At 42.7% G+C, this 18,741-nt stretch overlaps 2 protein-coding genes across 3 annotated transcripts in view; both read left to right on the top strand.

The window, feature by feature from the left end:
- MSN (moesin) overlaps positions 1 to 8,647 on the top strand; it is a 38,776-nt gene extending 30,129 nt beyond the window's left edge. For both annotated transcript variants that reach the window (XM_042886425.1, XM_042886426.1), the window contains 7 exons: positions 45 to 141; positions 1,490 to 1,653; positions 2,121 to 2,251; positions 2,921 to 3,081; positions 3,563 to 3,655; positions 4,096 to 4,329; positions 5,404 to 8,647. In XM_042886425.1, the coding sequence (XP_042742359.1) occupies positions 45 to 141; positions 1,490 to 1,653; positions 2,121 to 2,251; positions 2,921 to 3,081; positions 3,563 to 3,655; positions 4,096 to 4,329; positions 5,404 to 5,568 (1,045 nt within the window). In that variant the 3' untranslated portion in view covers positions 5,569 to 8,647. The remainder of the gene's footprint in view (positions 1 to 44; positions 142 to 1,489; positions 1,654 to 2,120; positions 2,252 to 2,920; positions 3,082 to 3,562; positions 3,656 to 4,095; positions 4,330 to 5,403) is intronic.
- Positions 8,648 to 8,740: 93 nt separating this feature from the next.
- LOC122188263 (adrenodoxin-like) lies at positions 8,741 to 18,098 on the top strand. Its single transcript, XM_042886427.1, has 7 exons — positions 8,741 to 8,892; positions 9,826 to 10,017; positions 10,327 to 10,502; positions 11,741 to 14,539; positions 16,051 to 16,175; positions 16,689 to 16,818; positions 17,064 to 18,098. Exons 4-7 carry the CDS (start codon positions 14,361 to 14,363, stop codon positions 17,182 to 17,184), a joined length of 555 nt encoding a protein of 184 aa, XP_042742361.1. The 5' UTR covers positions 8,741 to 8,892; positions 9,826 to 10,017; positions 10,327 to 10,502; positions 11,741 to 14,360; the 3' UTR covers positions 17,185 to 18,098.
- Positions 18,099 to 18,741: the final 643 nt, after the last annotated feature.

Raw genomic sequence — 18,741 nt, 5'->3', positions numbered from 1 at the left:
AAATGTTGTGGGACTTATATCTCCTCTGTTTTCTGCTTCTGCAGGCTAACACCAAAAATTGGATTCCCTTGGAGTGAGATCAGAAATATTTCTTTCAATGACAAGAAGTTTGTAATCAAGCCTATTGACAAGAAAGCACCAGTAAGAAGCAACAGCCATATTAAAGCTTTTGAACTTTCTGTTTCTTCTTAGATGAATTGTAGAATGGTTTGGTTTGGAATGGACCTGAAAGGTCATCCAGTTCCACGCCTGCTGCTGTGGTCAAGGTTGCCCTCTCACCAGATCAGGCTGCCCAGGTCGCATTCAGCCTGGCCTCCAGGGAAAAGGCGCCTACACTTCTGGACAGTCTGTATCAGGGCTTAACCATCCTTTGAGTAAAAGGATTTCCTTCTAGCATCTAAACCAAATCTTCCCTCTTTTAGTTTAAAGCCATTCCCCATTGCTATTGGATCATAGAAAATGAATGATCAGTTGTCTGTGGTTTTACTTATTTTAGTTGTAAATATTATTTTTATCAGTAACATCAGTAGTTGCTTAAGTAGTTCTCTACTACCAGTTTGGGGCAGTATGTCAAGAATGTATTGAACTGCAATAAGGGGATAGATGGAAATTGGTTCAGGCTGGGAAGGGAGGCATTTGTTCATTGCAACTTTATGCTGTCCAAAGTCAGAGAGAGAGAGAGGCTTTTTGCTTAGGGTTTCTGGTTCTCCTACAACCACTTTAATTCTCTGATTCGATTAGGGGATCTGAAGCACCTGTGCTAACTGTTGTATGCTTCCATTGACTTTAGTAGCATGGGATCATCTTTCACTGTGTTTTACTTGAAGCTGAAGCTTCACATCATTTTGTAGGGTGCACTGGGAACATTTTTTCCTTATTTATTTCAATGAACATTAAGTTAAATTACTCTTTGAGGCCTGTTAATATCCTGTGTCAGCTGATACCTTCTGTTATTCTGGTCATTCTTTTTTTTTTTTTTCAGCTGCTTGGAAGCATTTTCTTGCTGCTGTTTTTGTTTTAACAGAATTAAGTTATTTTTCCTTAGGACATAATTTTTAACACTCTGTGGCATAAGAGAAAAACTTACACATGATCTGGATGACCAGATTTAAAGAATTAAGTGGTAATAAAAGTGGAGGAAGGCACAGCCTCAGTGTTCCTAGTAAACTCACCTATGGTTGGACATGATTGTATTTCTAATGAAACAAAAGAGCCAAGCTGCTGCATACTCTGTGTACTACGAGTGCTTTACGATGATACCAAGTAGACTGTAACAGGAAGTTAGGCAATTCTGCCCTGTGTCAATTTATCATCTTGAATTTCACTCCTGAAAGATGGAGGTCTGACTACTACCAGCAGTGAATTAGACACTGATCAGAAATGCTGGCTAGCAGTATTAGAAAGTTGAGAGTTTTGGTGTGTGTTGCATACATAGAGGGTTTACTACACTGAAGGAACAATTTTAATGCTGCCTTTTTCTTGTCCCAAGGACTTCGTATTCTATGCCCCTCGGTTACGGATTAACAAACGAATCCTGGCACTTTGTATGGGAAACCATGAGCTCTACATGCGCAGGCGTAAACCAGATACCATTGAGGTGCAGCAGATGAAAGCACAGGCTCGGGAAGAGAAGCATCAGAAACAGATGGAGAGGTCTGTGCAAGGTTCTGAGTAACCCGGGTTTGGTTGGTCACTCCACAGTAGTATCATGTGCTAGACAGAAGTGCTGGCAGCATGCATGCTAACCTGCTTGAGCCAAGAACGGGAAGACTTCTTTCTGCTTCAGTATATCTAATGAGATGATGGAAGTGGCTCTCATCACAGGTGTGGTTTACCACCACTTCCTTGGAATTAAATGCGTGCCCATCTATTTGTAAGGGTCAATCTGAATCTTGATATAAGGATCTTCAGTTAGTGGAAGTTCATAATGCTACTAAGATGAATGCCAGCAGAGCAAGCTTTTTGTTTCTTCACTTCACTTTAAAAGGAGCACATATGGAGTAAAGATCATCAGCTGAGTGATCTAGCGCATTTCTCTTGTGTGCTTATAGTTTCACTAGAAAGAACTACAGACTACAGCTGTAAATTATAAATTGCATTATGACTTTCCCCATTATCAGAGCCCTGCTGGAGAATGAGAAGAAGAAGAGGGAATTGGCAGAAAAAGAGAAGGAGAAGATTGAACGTGAGAAGGAGGAGCTGATGGAAAAACTCAAGCAAATTGAGGAGCAAACCAAGAAGGCTCAGCAAGGTAATAGAAAATACTCCAGTATTCCATTAGATGCACAGTCTGGGTAGTCTGAATGAGAAAGATTCAAATAATAAAGCTAGGAGCATCTCCAATTCATTCAGATTCCAGTATTTTGTGCTGGCTAATGTTAAGGCCCTAGTTTAGCCTTCTGAAGCTGAATGCAACTCAGCAGATGCAAATACTCTGAAGTATGGCTTGTATTAAAGAGGTGGGGGGCAGCCAAGCTGCCTCTTTGGCAGCTAGATTCTCTTTCAGTTGTCCACGTGCCAGCTGGAAGCTTTATCTTAGCACATCTGTAGAGGAAAGAGTCAGAAAGTGTAGCGAGGGTCATATCAGCCAGTGCCCTGGCTTTTACAATCTAGTTGCTTGGCCAGCATTACTATGCAGTGCCCAATTGGAATGCAGCATGTTTTTCTGTCTTTAAGGATGTAATTTCAAGATGGGTACTTCCCACAAATCAATCAGCAAGTAATCTGCTGGCTTGCAGGTCTAGCTCTTCATCTTTAATCTCCACTTGCAATGTAAAGTGGAGGAAAGGGCATACATATTTGCTTGAGTCTGTCCATTCTCTCTATAGGAAAGATTCCATCCAGGAGGTAGGGATAAGGGCACCCTCCTACTACCTTTTTTGCTTTATTTCTCTTCAAATGTACTCTGCTATTCTTTCAGAACTGGAAGAACAGACCCGTAGAGCCATGGAGCTGGAACAGGAAAGAAAGCGAGCTCAGGAGGAAGCAGAAAAACTGGCTAAAGAACGTAGAGAAGCAGAAGAGGCAAAGGAAGCCCTGCTAAAAGCATCCCACGATCAACAAAAGACCCAGGAACAACTGGTGAGTGGGTTAGCTGAAAATGTGGTAGGGCAGTGACATTGTAGGGGTCTTTCTAAGGTCATAGAACAAATTAAGCTATGAATATAGTGAAGAAGTATATTTTAGTTCTTCAGGATAGACATTAAAGACGATGAATTAAGATTTAAATATGCATGTTTGTATCTATTTGTGCAGTACACTGAGACTGATTTTTTTTATTTTTTTAACTTACAATAGTATCTGATGCTGAGAACAGCATGTAGAACTCATTAATTGCTTTCCTTGGCTTGAGTTCAAAGATGTGAGTACTGTAGCTGTATTTGGAGGAGGAAAAAACCCTCAATAGAACCCTTTCTTTTTTTCCACTTGCATCATTTAGATATCAGTGGGACTGAAGTATCCTCCTTACAAGAAATGTGTTAGAAATACTGTTTTTATTCAGAACTTGGACTAATGCTTCATTTAGCAAGTACTTCTCTTTTGTCCCCACTTTCCTTTGCAGGCTGCTGAAATGGCAGAACTCACAGCTAGGATCACACAGCTGGAATTGGCCAGGCAGAAGAAAGAGAGTGAGGCCCAGGAGTGGCAGCAGAAGGTAAAGCAGAATCTGAAGTAGCAGCAGTAATTTCTGTGGAGTTAATCTTCATTTTGTCTTGTGATCTAAACTACTACATTAGAATACTGCCACTAGACAAGATGTCTGCAAGCTGAGGCTGTTGCAAATATGCAGCTTTATGGTTTTTTGTTTTGCTTTTTTTTTTTTTTTTGTCTTGTAAAATGAGTGCTGCGTTCTAACTCCAGCTTGGAATAGTTTGATTAGACCTATAGGTCATTTTCCATGGGTTATAACCATTCCTTAAATCTCTGATGTGTAAGCCAGCAGAAAATGTTGCTAGTGACTGTGACTGAGTAGTTTTGGAACACACCGCTTCAGTATGCAAGAGACGTAGGGCTCTTAAGTAGCGTTTTTGTGTGCTTCTGCAAGAAGTTAGTCACATCTGAGTCGCACAGACTAAGCGTGGTCTCTTATTGCAGGCACAAATGGTGCAGGAGGACCTAGAAAAGACCAAAGAGGAGCTGAAGACTGCCATGAGCACTCCTCATGTCACTGAGCCAATGCACTCTGAGAACGAGCATGATGATGAGCAGGATGAAAATGCAGCAGAAGCCAGTGCTGAGCTTCGATCAGAGGCCACCATCAAGGACCGCAGCGAGGAGCAGCGTACCACTGAAGCAGAGAAAAACGAACGAGTGCAGAAACACTTGAAGGTAAAAAGTTTGCAGCCGAGTGTATGTGCATGGGCATTGCTTCTATTCATTTTGTCACTGTGACTGTGAGCTTTTACAGGAATTCCTTAAAACGGAAGGAATAAAAGAAGGGAGTAGTGAATAGTGAGTGAAGGAAAAGGTGATCATGACTTGATTGGATTGCTGCTTACCATTAGGGAAAAGGGGCAGAACTTGTCTCTAGTTCATTTCTATTTCATTGGAAACAGCGAAGTCTTTTCAAGCAATGCCAAGAGGCAGCATCTGTGAGATAGAGTATGCTTGTGTGAGTCTTGCCAGCTACCTGACAGCTGTTCAGAGTCCAGCTGAAATGAATTGGAAGGCTTGGTTGAATTCTTATTCTGCAACAGGCTGTAACTGTCCTATCTGAACGGATTGCACTGCGAAATGCTGGTAGTAGCTGCTACAGCTCAGCGTGTGCGGGGGAAGAGGGGGTAGAAATGTTTTACCTCCTTCTCATAAGGAATTCCACTCTTCAGGTATTGATGCTTAGAAAGTGGTAGTAGCTTGTTTTCTGTAGATTTTTTTTTTTTTTTAAATGTCTTCTGGCTGCATGGCTTGGAACAGACTTGGCTTGTTTTGCATCATGCTGTGTTGGTCATGCATAGGTAGAGTGACAGAGGTGTCCTCTGTCATGCACAACGCATTTCTTCTGTGGTAGAAGGCTAGTAGTTGCTTGATTTCTGCAAGGCAATCTTGAAGTCTTTAGGTATTTCTCCACTGGACTTTCTCCTTCCTCTGAAATAAATTAGTGACAGTCTTTCTTACTGTGCTGGACAAAGATAAGTAAGGTGGAAGCACCTGCAGTTTACTATTTTCAAATATAGAGAAAAAATATTTGCAACTTCCACACAATTGCTTAGGTTGGAAAGGATCTCTTGAGATCATCTAGTCTCACTATTCTGCTCAAGAAGGTTCAGCTGGAGAAGGTTGCCCAAGACAGTATGCAGTTGAGCTTATCTGTTTCCTGTGTAGGAGGATTAACAAGGAACTTCCTTGCCTGGCACTGAGGTTCTGGCTTGGCTAACCCACTGCTGTCTTTGTCCCCTTCACTAGGCTCTTTCCTCAGAGTTGGCAAACGCTCGGGATGAAACCAAGAAGACGGCCAATGATATGATCCACGCTGAGAACATGCGGCTGGGCCGAGACAAGTACAAGACCCTCCGTCAGATTCGGCAGGGCAACACCAAGCAGCGCATTGATGAGTTTGAGTCCATGTAAACTCTCCCCTGCGCTTGCCGCTCTGCAGTCCCTTCTCCCTTCTTTCTCATCCTCTCCCATCACTCACTCATAATCGTGCTGTGCTGGAACCACTACAGAAGAGCGACCATGGTCTTATTTATAGAGTTTTTGGTAAATGCTGGAGTTCAGCAACAGAAGAAAGAACGACACTTGCATATTCTTGGGGTAGCTTGGGAACGCTAACTTGTATTAGGGCAAATCTGAAATTCTATGACTTTGGGTAAAGTCGTACTGCATTTAGTTAGTTTTGCTTACTGAAATGGCTGTGTAACTGTTCTCTCTCATTGAGTAGGGAGGCCAGTAGATACTTTCTCTGAACTATATAAAGTGCTAACAGTTTGACATTGTGCCTTCCTACTAACTTGCACAAGCTTCAGTATTAAGCTCTGAGGCCAGGATCTAAATTTCTAATGTCATTAAGGGTCTGAATCATGTAGTTGAGATGGAGAACCTGGAGTCTGGGAAGAAGGGTTGGAGGTAGAATGTGGACTTAGTTTCTAAAAGACCAAAGCTTTTGTCCTTTAAATGTAAGCAGACCAAACAGAATCTGTGGCATTCCTGCTGGTGTTACCTTTATTGTTTAAAGATGAAACATGAAATTTCCTAATCACAAGGAGGCCTTTGAAATATTTTCACTGATGTGGGATGTATTGGATGCCTTGACTTCCAGGCTTTCTGGAATAAGTTTTCCTCTGGGTAAATGGCTTAAATGGCTTTGTTTGCTGTTATTTTGTCTGACTTGAATGTAACTAGTGAGGCAGAGATAGCTAAAGAACACTGCCTTTCATCTTGAGGTCACCACTGAAAATGGAAAGGCGTAAGCAGAAATTCAAACAACTGAAAACTCCTGTGACTATATTTCTTTTGCTGAAGCAGTACATTTCTAGTCAGATGGGGTGACTTCAGTTTTTTTCCATGAGGCCTTTTTAGCATGTAGTCATTGGTGCCTTATGACTGTATGGATCTACTGTAGCTCAGATGTCTTTAAAATAGATACACTCATAAAAAGTGAAGAACAGCCGAGGACCAAAACTGTTTTGTATCTGGGTCATGTAGAAACAAAGCCGTAGCTGTGTCTTCCTGGCTTCCAGCAGCATTTCAAGGGAGAGGGTCATGAGATTTGTCCAATTGTTGCCTTAATCTTCACTAGCATTTTGCCAGATTCCTGGCTCGAGTGTGTGTGTGTTTTTTTTTTTTTTCCTCCAGAAGGATGCTTTGCCTTCTTGTAGTTTCTAGTTCAGAGGGTTCTGTCTCTTAAGAGGAGGACAGTGGTGGCTGTCGGGAGACTCGTCCTGTGTTAATTGTTGTAATCACTTTCTATCCATTTCTACCAGGCTACCCAGGGTCCTCCTTGTCATTTCTAAGGAGGGAACAGCCATGTATGCTCAGGATTGAATTGGATTTAGCCTTGATCCTTTATAGAAGGAAATGTGGACCCCTAGAAGAGGCCTCTTAATGATGGATTTCCTCTACAATGGTGTCTTCATTTGCTTTGCCCTTCTTAGTACAGCTTGTTCCTATAGAAAGTAATGGGGCTAGCCTATGATTTATTTTCTTGCCTAATGTGATTCTAAATTAATGTGATTCTAAATCTTTCTCAGTTTTGTGGATGCCCTCTTTATCTGTATGGCATCACTGCTCATGATGATTCACATCTGAATGCTGAAGTGTTTTCAGCTCCTGTTATTATAAGCAAAGGAGGAGTGTGCCAAAAAAGAAATGTCCACATCAGTGTTAACGAACTGCAGTATTTCCTCAACAACTCCTTGGGCTGCTAGAAACAACCTCACCAGTGTTGTATTTTTTTGGAAGCAATACATGTCTGTGAGTAATCCATGGAAACACCAATCAACCGAACTATGGTTAGAAGTTTAGTGTGCTACTTCTGAACATCCTGATTAGTGGTATGGGAGCCCCCTTTACCCTCCTGGACAGAACATGGGAATGCAGGAAGCTTTTGGCTGACCAAAAACATATGCTCCAGTACTTTGAAAGTCACAAATGGAAGATTGCAGTTAAATTTGTCAGAACGGATTTGCATATTTCTGTACTGAAGGGTTATTGGCACTGACTCTATGCGAGTCTCATTACTGGTGGAGCAGACAACCATTACACTTCTCTTCTGGTGCTTTAAAGCTGGTTCTCAGCACTTCTGCTCTGTCCACAGCAACTATTGGTGCATTTGCAGGGAAATAAAGCCCTTATTACATTAAAACAGTTTCCTAACAATCTGATATATAGTGCCTGAAATATGTGTTCAAATAATAAAACAGTGAACCTTTCTGCTCACACAACATTGCTGAACTCGTGTTACGATGCTGGCATATCTTGTTTATAAGGTTTGGTTTTTTTTTTTTCTTAAATCATTCTAGCTCCAGTTGGTCCAATATAGAATAGAACAGCCTGTGCCAGTGACCTGACCTTACTCTTTGTAGTTGTTTCAGCTATGCCTTCTTCTTAAGCAGTATTATATTCCAGTGGTATCTAATGATATTTGATTTCAATACTTCTAGCTATGCACAATTAGAAAATATTAGTCGTGGGATGGAGGATGTGTTTATGGTCCCCTTCCCTTGGAAATATATACTGTATTATAAAGAAATGATATTTTGCAAGAAAACTAATGTAAGAAGCTTTCAGTATTACAGTGAGATTTGTAGGCATGTTTTTTAATTTTTATTTTTCAGATTTGTTTTTCTTCCTTTCCATGTCCCAGTTCAAATGGATGACTACTCCTCATGGGGGTGGAGGGAGGGAAGAAGAAATACCTTATCAAATGTTTGCCTGGCTTGATTTATCTCTCTCCTTTTTTTTTTTTTTTTTTCTTCTATTTTTTGTTGTTGTTGTCGCTGTAAATTATTATTTTTTTGACCAGCCTTTTTACTGGATTATAATAAAACACATTTTCTTAGGGTTATGGAGTAATTCATGGATCCATGTGGTTATTTGCAAATAGACCCTTGATATTAAGGCTTTTTTTTTTTTTCCTGTTTGGGAGGAGCTGTTAAAATCCATACCCTGTTCTTCCTACAGTGCCAATAAAGTTTAGAGAAATTCAGCAGATGGTGTCTGGATGATTGCTTAAAGTTTGCTTTCAGTCTAGCAGTGTGCTTCCTAGTTAGATGTCTGACACATGACCCATAGAAGGTCAGCCTGAGTGTAAGTTTTAATTTAATGGAGGGTAAATTTGTATCGCATTTAACTTCTGCAGCCAGAGGAGGAGGAAAAACTGTTTCAAGAATTTGCCAGCTGAACACCTGGTGTGTAGGGCTGTGCCCAGGCCCTGGAGGAATCTAGCAACAGGTGAGTTTGTAAGAAGGTCGCCAGCCTTGGCCTTGCTGCACGTCTCACCTGTGTTTGTCTGAGCCTGGCCCTTCATTGTTGATTTCAACCTCATTTGTTTCACAGCTACTTTGCTCTGGCTTCCTTTCTGTTTGTGTTTCCTAAGGATGCAAGACAGGGCCCAGTGATGGAGGAATATGGCCACTGCCATCTTTCTGCTGATGAACTGTTTGATCTTCATTTGTGTCTGCTTTTCATGTGGTTGTTAAGAGGGTCTTTGCATAGCCTCTATCTCCTGCTTGCTGCACTATGAAATAAGGCAAGAGATCTAAAAAAAACCTGCCGGTACTCAGATTTGCTACTGTAGGAGAAACTTGGAGCAATGGAAACTTCTGAAATCTGTATTGGCTTTGGCATGGATACAGTTTTTGTAGGATGGTCTTCCTCATTCCCTCCAGGATTCAAATAAACCCAAACAAGACCAGATGAACTGTAATGTCCACTTGAACACTGCTGTAGTGTGCATTCTTCAAGAGAAAGCATGCTGATCTGTAAATGCAGCTCTCACAAATGGGTTTCTATCATTTACTGCACTTGCTTCTAGGTGGGCAATACTTTCTCACTTATGCTTATGTTTCTGGAGGATCTGGAAACTCCAAAATAGTGTGAAGCTGCATCAGGGTTAGATACTAGGAAAAGGGTTCTTCACCTGAGGGTATTCAGGCATGGAACAGGCTCTCCAGGGCAGAGTTCATGGGCCCCAAGCTGCCAGAGCTCAAGGTGCATTTAGACACTGCTCTCAGATGCGGGATTGGAATTTTGGGTGGAGCGAGGGCTTAGACTCAGCGATCCCGGTGGGTCACTTCAAAGATGTTCTGTGATTCTGTGATCATCCTAGTCTATCTTTAGACAGGTTGAGATACTAAACTGAATTTATTCCATGTTTCATGTCAGCTGACCTGGGAAGTTTCAGACTTCATGAATCTTGCTGTAGTGGCTCTTCATTGAGAAGGCGCATCTATGAGCTGTGTTCCAACTTCTTGCAAAGCACAATAATGAAGTGTGTTAAGCATAGACAGTTGTGTGGCAACTGCTTGAAAATCATGAAGACAGGATATCTCCTACTGAGGAAGCACAGAATAACAGGTACAACTAGTTTTCTCCGTGCCATTCAGTGTGACTGTTCTGTTGAGTGCTCCTCAGCTATGTATAACTCAGTCCTGAGCATGCAGTGTAATTAACTTCCACCTATAATCGGAACGTGGCAACTGGCAGAGAACAGTGTAATTCATCTATGACTGATGTCAACACAGAACTGCTGCATAGTCATATGCAAGTTGAATCCATGTGTGATGTCAGACATTTCCTTGCAGGAAAATCAGCTCATCTCTAAGAAAAGGCTCTGGGCTGTAGTGCATATTCAGAGTTAGGCTAAGGCTAGCTTTTGTCTTGCAGGTCTGCAGCTTGGGGACGATGATGCAGGTCACTGCTACAAAGTAATGCTTGGATGCACACCTGGTTCAGTGTGATAGCTCCCTCAAAGCTACTAGTAATTTTAGGATTGATATTCTCAAATTGCACAATGAAGCTGTTACAGAGAACAGAACAACAAGGAGAAAGGAAAGAATAAGGTGAGTCTGAATAAAGGAGTTTTGGGAGTTCTTTCCAGGATCATCTTTTAAGAAGGCATTTCCTCTGTGTAAGTGTTAATATCGCTCTTAGAGCTTTCTAGTGAGCAGAGCTAGTTGGAAAATTACAAATCCCTGTCACTGTTACTGCCTCTGATTGTGCTCTTTTCAAGAAATGCAAGCCAGGGTTGCTCTCCAATCAAGAGGGAGGGTCAAGGGAATGTGGAATATCTTGCTCTTGACTTGGAAGGTTATAGAGAAGCTCGTCTGTACTCCACATGCAGACATAGTCCCTTCCCATTCATCTCTGAAGCATCCTTGACTGACTAAAGGAGAAGCTGCAAATAAAGGCCTTGCCCGGGTACTGTAACTTGTAGTGGCCTTCACCCAGCCAAGCAGCAGCTGCATTGCCAGAGGTGGCTGTTGTCAAGGAGCTCTGTTAAATTCATTTTGCTTCCCTGATGCAGCATTAGCTCATCTTTGGTGATAGCACTGCACTCTTGCTTCCAGTGGTGAGAATTTGTCCCTTGATTCATTTGTTTTCAGCAATTCTAAAGTTGCTAAACCTTAGAGAAAGGCCAGAGCAAGAAAATGGTAGTCTTGTTTGACAGATATATAGAGAGGCATATTTAAAGCCTTCCCCTGAACCCTTTGGCCCCTACTGGTCAGTGCTTTCAGAGACTTGAGCTCACTTGGTGTAAGCGCTTTGTAGGTTTGAGTTCAGAACATCAGTTTTGGGGCAGCCCTCTTTACCCAGTCCTGTGGGCTTGGAGAAAGCAGAACAAGCACAATTTGTCCTGTTTGCTTATAGAGCACAACACAGAGGGTGATGTATTTCTTCCAAGGTAGAACAGAGCTGTGGCTGAGCCTGGCGATTTCATGGAAATCAGTTCAGACTTTTTGCACTACCTTCGTGTGGCCAGACCACCTGCCCTACTCGCAAACCTCTAAACAATAATGGAGCCAATTCTGTACTGGGACAGAATGCCGGTCTTCAACTTTGTTATGACTCATTGAGCTGTTTGCTCTGTTCCTTTCTTCTGTCTGGACTACTTTACTTTGCGAGTTCCACTGTTAAGAACCTGAATTTTATCAAGTATCAGTTTTTCACTGGAGAAAGCAGGTGACAATATGCTGACCTGGTTGGCATCTGTATACCTTGCAGCTCACACATGGGTAGGGACTGGGACAGTTTCTTCTGTGTATATAATTTCTATCCCTTCCCCTTTCTGTCCTTGCAGAAGCTCAGCTGCAGGAAAGGTTGCCTCTGCTGATTCTTCCTCCCACTCCCTCTGAGGATGGACTTATTCCTCCCTTAATTTATCAGATATTCATTCAATGGTAGTGATGTTGCTCTCACAAACCCAGAACTGCATACCTATGTACATTAATAACTACAAGATCAGATCATGACTGTCCAACTGCAGTCTCTTGGAAGCTACAAAGTTAACAGAAGAATTCTTCAGGTTTGCACAGTGCGTCTACCCAAAGGAACAAGTGTAAGTCTGCCTGGTGCTGACCATGTCTGTGTATTTGGAAGCCCTGAAACCAACTATGGTTGGAGGAGATGGAGATAGAATCCAGGAAGCCTGAGCATGCTTCTGGCTCTGGAGGGCTGCAACACTATTGCATGAAGTCTTGTTGGACCAATGCTGTGCTGATATCAATCTGTTTTCTACTTATGCAACAGTTAGGGGTGGGGGGGATAATTGCGTCTCACAGATATTTGGGAAATTTTTTGTGAGGGTCCCTGGTCTGGGAGGAAAGAAAATTGTCCTTTGGTGCAGAGGAAACTGGGTAATGTATTTCAGGCTAGAAAATCTCTTCATTCCTAGTGTGTGCTAAGGTGTTACTAGACGTGTCAGCACAGCCACTGCACTGATGGCAGCCTGACCTGCTAGTGAGCAAGAAGAGGCATGTGCATGTGTGTTTGCTGGTGGAAACTTGACTTTCACCAAATTTCTATGAAACAGAGTTAAGGATTCACTTCAGCTGTGCCTGTCATTCCCGTTGTGTGCTGACTTTCAAAGCAACATTTTCAAGGGCTTTTTTTTTTTTTTTTTAAGTGGGGATTTTTAAATCTCCTCTATCTTTCTTTTCTCTTTCCGTGGGATGGGTAGTTATTTAACAGCTTTCTGTTTGTATCCTGGACTAAATGAAAGAAGTTTTGCTCCGGAAATTCTGGATTTACTCTTAGGCGTGCCGCTAGATAGAATTGGAAGGAAGAATTAAGGGAATAAAAGAACAAAAAAAACCCACCCAAAATAACAATAACAACAACAACAAAAAACACCAAAAAAAAAAAAAAAAACCCTGACACCAGCAGACTTTTTTCGTCGCTGTTACAAAGACCTTAGCACAGGATATCTGAGCCCAGCTTAGGACGTGGTTCCATTCCACCCTATCATGGCTACTTCTGTTTTCACAAGAAAACTGCTGCTTGCCTCCCTGCAGGATTGGGTGTGATGATCTCAGGCCTGACTTCCCTCTCAGTGCTCTCCTCTCTTCCATCTGGTGGCATTGACCTGTCACTTGCTGTGCTCTGAGTTCCTGGCAAGGAGAGAGGTCAGTGTCAGGCAAACACACGAATGTCCTTGCTGTGAAAACTGCTGCACATACATCTAGTTTATCTCTTGTTTCAAGGTTTGCTGGAGATAAGATGCTTTGTGGTTTGTTTGTTTGGATCACTGGTTTGCCTGCTGCACCTCTTGATGGTGCCTGAGAAGTGAAGGCAGGATTGGGCACAGGATGTGAGTGCATGGAGCGAGGAACATTTTCCAGCTAATTCTCATTCTTATACTTCAGATTTTTTTCTCCTGTATGGAGTGATTAAAAAGTCAAATTTCAAAAGTTGTTGCCTATGCCAGCTAGTATTATATTATTTCATTAAAAAACTTGATTAAATCAAGCATCCTAATGAATGGTGAACTGTTAATTGGAGGGACAATTCAGGATCCTGAGATGAGAGCTGTTCTCACACTCCGCAAAAAAAAAAACCAACCAAACAAACAAAAGAAACCCAACCAAAACTGAAACTGTCCACTGCGGAGTTTTGTTTCTCAGGCAAAGTGATTTACCCTGGAGCAGAGCAACACTATACTGATGTCACTGTTTCAGGAAACAAACTGGAAGTTTCCTCTCTGGAAGCTTCACAAGCATGAAATATCAGTTACTGTGAAATGCGATACCTATCTGTGCCTCTGTGGCACTTTTCAACGGAGAATTTAACAACTGAAAGAACCGTGGCTGCTTTTTGTGACTGTCCTAGGAAGTGTATGAATGAATATTTGCATTCTGCAGCTGGGAGCCTGCAGTACTGGGGAACGATGTAGCCAGATGTTGTCCATGTCAGGAGGATGTCTGAGTAAGTCTGCCTTTCACCCTGTTTGTGTAAGAACTGATTGGGCCCCCACGTGTCTTCACAAGGCACCATCATTCAGGCCTTCAGTGTTTCCATTACTCTACTTTTCCAATAGTCAGTTTGTTACCATCTCCCTGTCCCCTAATATAGTTAGACACTGCACTGAACACTGCTCCTAAAATTTGGATTTAGGGCTAGTTCCTGTAAGGGAAGTCTGGAAGGCAAAACAAGAGGAATCTTCCTCGGGGACTGATGTGAGGAAATGATGCTTGTTACAGTACTTTGCTCAGTACCCCTGAGTGCCCTGTTACAACCAGAAGTGGGCTGGAGAGCAGCAAGATTCATGCACAACTCCTCCCGCTCCTCCTCCCTCCCCAGAGAGGCTGTCCTTACTTTTTTCTATTCCCCCCTCCTCCCCCCCACCATATTTATAACTCTTACTCTAGCTTGCCTTGCAACAGAAGACATCCCAGGAAATCCCAAAGAAAGACCTCAGTAGCATGATAGCTCAAGGCATCTCGGGGCTCATGCGACCCTTGTTAAGTGGACTGAAAGTGAGTAAAACTCACTTTGTTTATTTCTGTGAGGTGACTGGGCAGAATTGCTTACGATCAAAGCAGACGTCAAGAAGAGGCTTCAGCTCCACATGCAAGCTCCAGTGTTCTCCTGGGGAATCGAGGTGAGTAAAATCCTTACCTTACCCGTATATCGCTGAACTAAGAAGTACCTTTTCAGAAGGGAAATGCATTGAACTCTACCTTGGCCCCCACAGAAGGAAACTGGTGCAAAGCATGATCTGTAAGGGAGAGGTGGATAAGGCTACGTAGATGTTGATCTGGGATGAAGATTGTTTAGGGAACTGATCTGTGAGAGGTATTGCTGCCCTGTTTCTGGAAGCTTCTGAAGCCATGGAGGCCACAGCTATTGCCTGGATTCTGAACATGAGTATATCATATGGCACATGAATTCATGCACTATCGAGGTCCCGTTAGGGACCATGAGGCCTTTGAGGAATGGGGATGGTAGGCAGGTCAGATCAGGTACCTGGGCATCCTGCTGTGCAGAGGTGAGATGATCACTGAGGTGCTCTGTGAATTGCAGATTCTTTCGCGTTTCTTATCTCTGCTGCTGTAAATGCAGAGTGGGGAACTGATGTTGTCTGCCACTCTAGGAAGCAAAATACTCTCTCTAGACAATTGGAATCCTCACTGCCATGCCTTCCTGGAATGTTCTTCCTGACAAGATATGGGGAATGTAGATCAAATGCTCATCTGCTGAGATGGTGGCTGTAGGTGGCAGGGGCTGTACAAGACCACATCATCTATGTCCTGCGAGGCTTCCAAGTGCAGCGTCACATGCTGGGTTTTGCTGAGGCCGCTTACTTAGGTTAGGATATGCAGTTCATCATAGCGGTTGAGTTTGTGTGTTGAACTGTGCTGTGAATGTTGGTCAGAAGTTGCCCTGATCTGGAGGAGATGGAATGAATGCTGTTTCTCTCTTGTTTGTAGATGCTGTTTCCCCAACTCAGCATTAAGTGATGCTGATGGCCTTGTCCTTAATACTACTAGATTAAATCCTGTAGGCCATCAACACAACCAGTTATTTCTCCTAAGTAAGGATTGCATCAGCGCAGAGGACGTTATTCAGCATGATTGTTCTGTAAGCTGGGCTGAGCATGTCTTATCACAAGAAAGCCCACTGTGATGGAGCTCACACAAGAAGTGAGCACTTTGTGAAGGAATAACAAGCAGAAAAGGAATGGTCAGCAAGCAATTCCCTTGGGAAGGGAGGGAGAAATGATGAGTGAATGACAACATCCTTTATCACTTACTATTATTAAATCCTGTGGGCTTCTCTTGTTATTACTGCATTTGGGATTAACATCCCAGGCTCCACAACATACTAATGCCTACAAACACACCAGCCCAAGCAGAAGCAGTGCAGAGCCTCTGCATTTATTCACTCACAGCTGAACATTTATTTTGAGAGAAGTGTGGTAATATAGGAACTACTGTGGGTCAGCTCAGATTTGAACTGCTCTAATTTGTGCATTTCCACTGAGAACTGGCAACCTGAATGTCTTCTAATGTGTGTAGTGTAATCTCTCAGGTATTCAGCCAAAAGGCTTTGGCAGCGGATGTGCAGGAGAAGATGGGATCCTCTGATTTTTTTTGCTAACTTTTCCTACAGCTCGGCAGATTCAGTGACAGTGCATTTTATAAATCGGGATGGAGAGCGACTCACAACCACGGCCAAAGAAGGGGAGAGTCTGCTGGAGGTGGTAGTCAACCAAAACTTGGCCATTGATGGATTTGGTAGGTGTTGGAGATGGATATGTACTCTAAGGAGTTCTGTGTCCAGTGGGTACTTGGGAATAGTACAACTGCACAAACAGTACTGTGTTCTGATGAGACCAAGAAGCACAGGGAGGATGCATACATTTCTCTCACTAATTTCATCATTAGCACTTAGCTATGCAGTCTGCTTTCCTTGAATTGCTTAAACTTGGGGTCTCAATTTGCATCTGCTTTCTGGCGAGGTTCTTGTCCCAGCAGCTGCTCACTGGGCTGTCTTTCCACACTTACCGCCCTGCTGCCTCTGGAATTCCAGTGGCACATTGGTTGGAGTTGAAGTATGAGTATGAAAACCTTGATCCTCCCAGAGCAGAGGCAGGCTGAAGTCTATCTTCATCTGCTGTGTCTTCTGGTGTCTCTTTTGACATGCTCTAGGTCTGCTAAAGGACCTTTCCTCCCACTATTTCCAAAGATCATCTCTCTTTACCCCAGTGTTTTTGCTGATTTGCTGCCACTTCCTCACTTTTCCACCAGGTGCATGTGAAGGGACATTAGCTTGCTCCACCTGCCACCTCATCTTTGAGAAAGATGCCTTTCAAAAGCTGGATGCCATCTCAGATGAAGAGATGGACATGTTGGACTTGGCATATGGACTCACAGAGACGTAAGTATACCTGCTGGCAGCAATAGATGCTCAAAACCCTGCTGAGACAGATTCTCAGCACCTGTTTGGCACCCATTTCCAAAGGAACAGGTTGTTCTATATTGCAACTGTGCCTCTAGAGCTGTTTTCTGTTGGGTCTTTTGCTTCTGTGAAAAGTAATCTTGGACCAAATATTCCAATGTGAGTTGGGAATTTCTTGCTTTACTGTGGAAACAAATGAACTTCACTTAATATTTTCTTCTCAGATCTCGCCTTGGATGCCAGGTGCGCATTAAGAAGTTGATGGATGGTCTGACAGTGCAGGTCCCCGTGGAAGTATCAGATATTAGGAGTCAGCTGGAGGTTGGAAAGCAAAGCAAGCAGTAACCCGAAACAGTTCCTTCACAACCTGCCTCCTTAGGTGTGGAGGGACACTTTGCTTTATGTTAACACCAGTACTCTGCAGCTGGTTTACGGTAGACAATAGAAGTCTGGTTTAGTATATATAACTGTTCAGCAAATCTCTTATTTAAACAAGGCTTAATGCTAGGATTTTCAACATAAGTTTTAAATAAGTGCTTAAGTGCTCTCATGAGCACAACTGGATGAAAACATGTGGCTTTACAATTCCCTGGTAGCAGTAAACATTTGTACTGTGTATAACTCATCTCCTTTTAAATTTAAGTATTCCACTATTCTATGTAGCTACTGGGAATTCTGTGATGTTCTGTTACTTAACTGCAGAGCAGATTTTTCCCAATTTGGGAAGCTTGAGAAGAGATAGCTGTTCCAAAAGCAAGACTGTGCTACTTGGCTTGATGACATCGACAATCTTAGTCTGCTTAGCAGGAGCATTTGAATGCATGTCACTGAATTGTTATGTGCCATGATATGCTAATTTCTCTAAATAACACATTTTCTCATTAATGTATTGCAGCGTACATAAAATAAAATCCTAATAATCAGGCTTTTAGGTCTGTAAATATGCTTTTCTTGTAACATCAGTCTGGTTGCAGTAGAACTAGTGTAGGGGGAATTTAGATGTAGTAACCTACTGTCCCAGTTACCAGTGTTTTCCCCTTGTTTTAGGTGGCAAGGTTGACATGTTTGCTCAGAATGGTGTAGAGAATCCATGACATGTAATCAAATGTAGCGGAAATGCTAAGTCAGAACCTGATGGAGCACCTGGTGGGAAAGCAGGGCCAGTTCAGGAGAGCTCAAATGCAAGCAATGCAGCTGATGATGGAAGGGATGGAGCCAGAATCCACCCCTTCCCATTTAAGGGCTGGCAGTGGAGGTGAGAGGGTATCTTGCTAGAGATCCCTGCCTACCTGAGGCCTTCCAAATGTAAATGAGTTTTCTTCCTTTGTTTCTGCATCCACAGCTGCTGGTTTTGGGTTTGTCCTCATTTGCTGCAGCTGAAGATATTGCCACTCTGCTCTTATTGCTGTACTTCCCATCACTTCATAGTGTTACAATTAGATAGGTGAAAAATGAATTTTGTAGAGAGGGGTAATATCTCTCATTAGACCTAATACTGTACTGGGGAGGACAGGCACTTTTGGCTATACAAATCCTCCTCTAGATCTGAAAGAACTGCAAAAGCCAAGCTTAAGCATCCTGGTGCAGTGGAAAGCATCCTTTAAAGGTGTTAAAATACATAAAATGATTTAAATACATAAAATGATTTTGTCTCATGACTCTGCCTCCTTCCGGAGATTTCCTGCATTATCCTCCAGGTTTGTGCTGGATTTGCAAACCAGGATCGACCTGGAGCAGTTCAGAAAAACGAGAGCATAGTCTTTACCCATCCCACAGCTCTTTAGCCTATTGTTAAATACAAATGCTACGCGGTGCGTCTGACCGTCAGACCTCGTCTGAACGCCAGGGGCTGAGACGGTAACGGCTGATGCTTCGCTCAGACACCAGGTGGAGCTCGTTGTA

Source organism: Lagopus leucura, unplaced genomic scaffold (assembly GCF_019238085.1).
Source record: "Lagopus leucura isolate 7727_CA_CO unplaced genomic scaffold, USGS_WTPT01 Super-Scaffold_100057, whole genome shotgun sequence".
NCBI lineage: Eukaryota > Metazoa > Chordata > Aves > Galliformes > Phasianidae > Lagopus > Lagopus leucura.
This window is presented reverse-complemented; position numbering and strand designations above follow the sequence as displayed.

Coding starts and splice junctions, on each gene's coding strand:
- LOC122188263 (XM_042886427.1), top strand. CDS start 14,361: ATGATAGCTCAAGGCATCTCGGGGCTCATGCGACCCTTGTTAAGTGGA. Junction 14,540..16,050: donor TGTTCTCCTGGGGAATCGAG/GTGAGTAAAATC, acceptor CTTTTCCTACAG/CTCGGCAGATTCAGTGACAG. Junction 16,176..16,688: donor CTTGGCCATTGATGGATTTG/GTAGGTGTTGGA, acceptor CTTTTCCACCAG/GTGCATGTGAAGGGACATTA.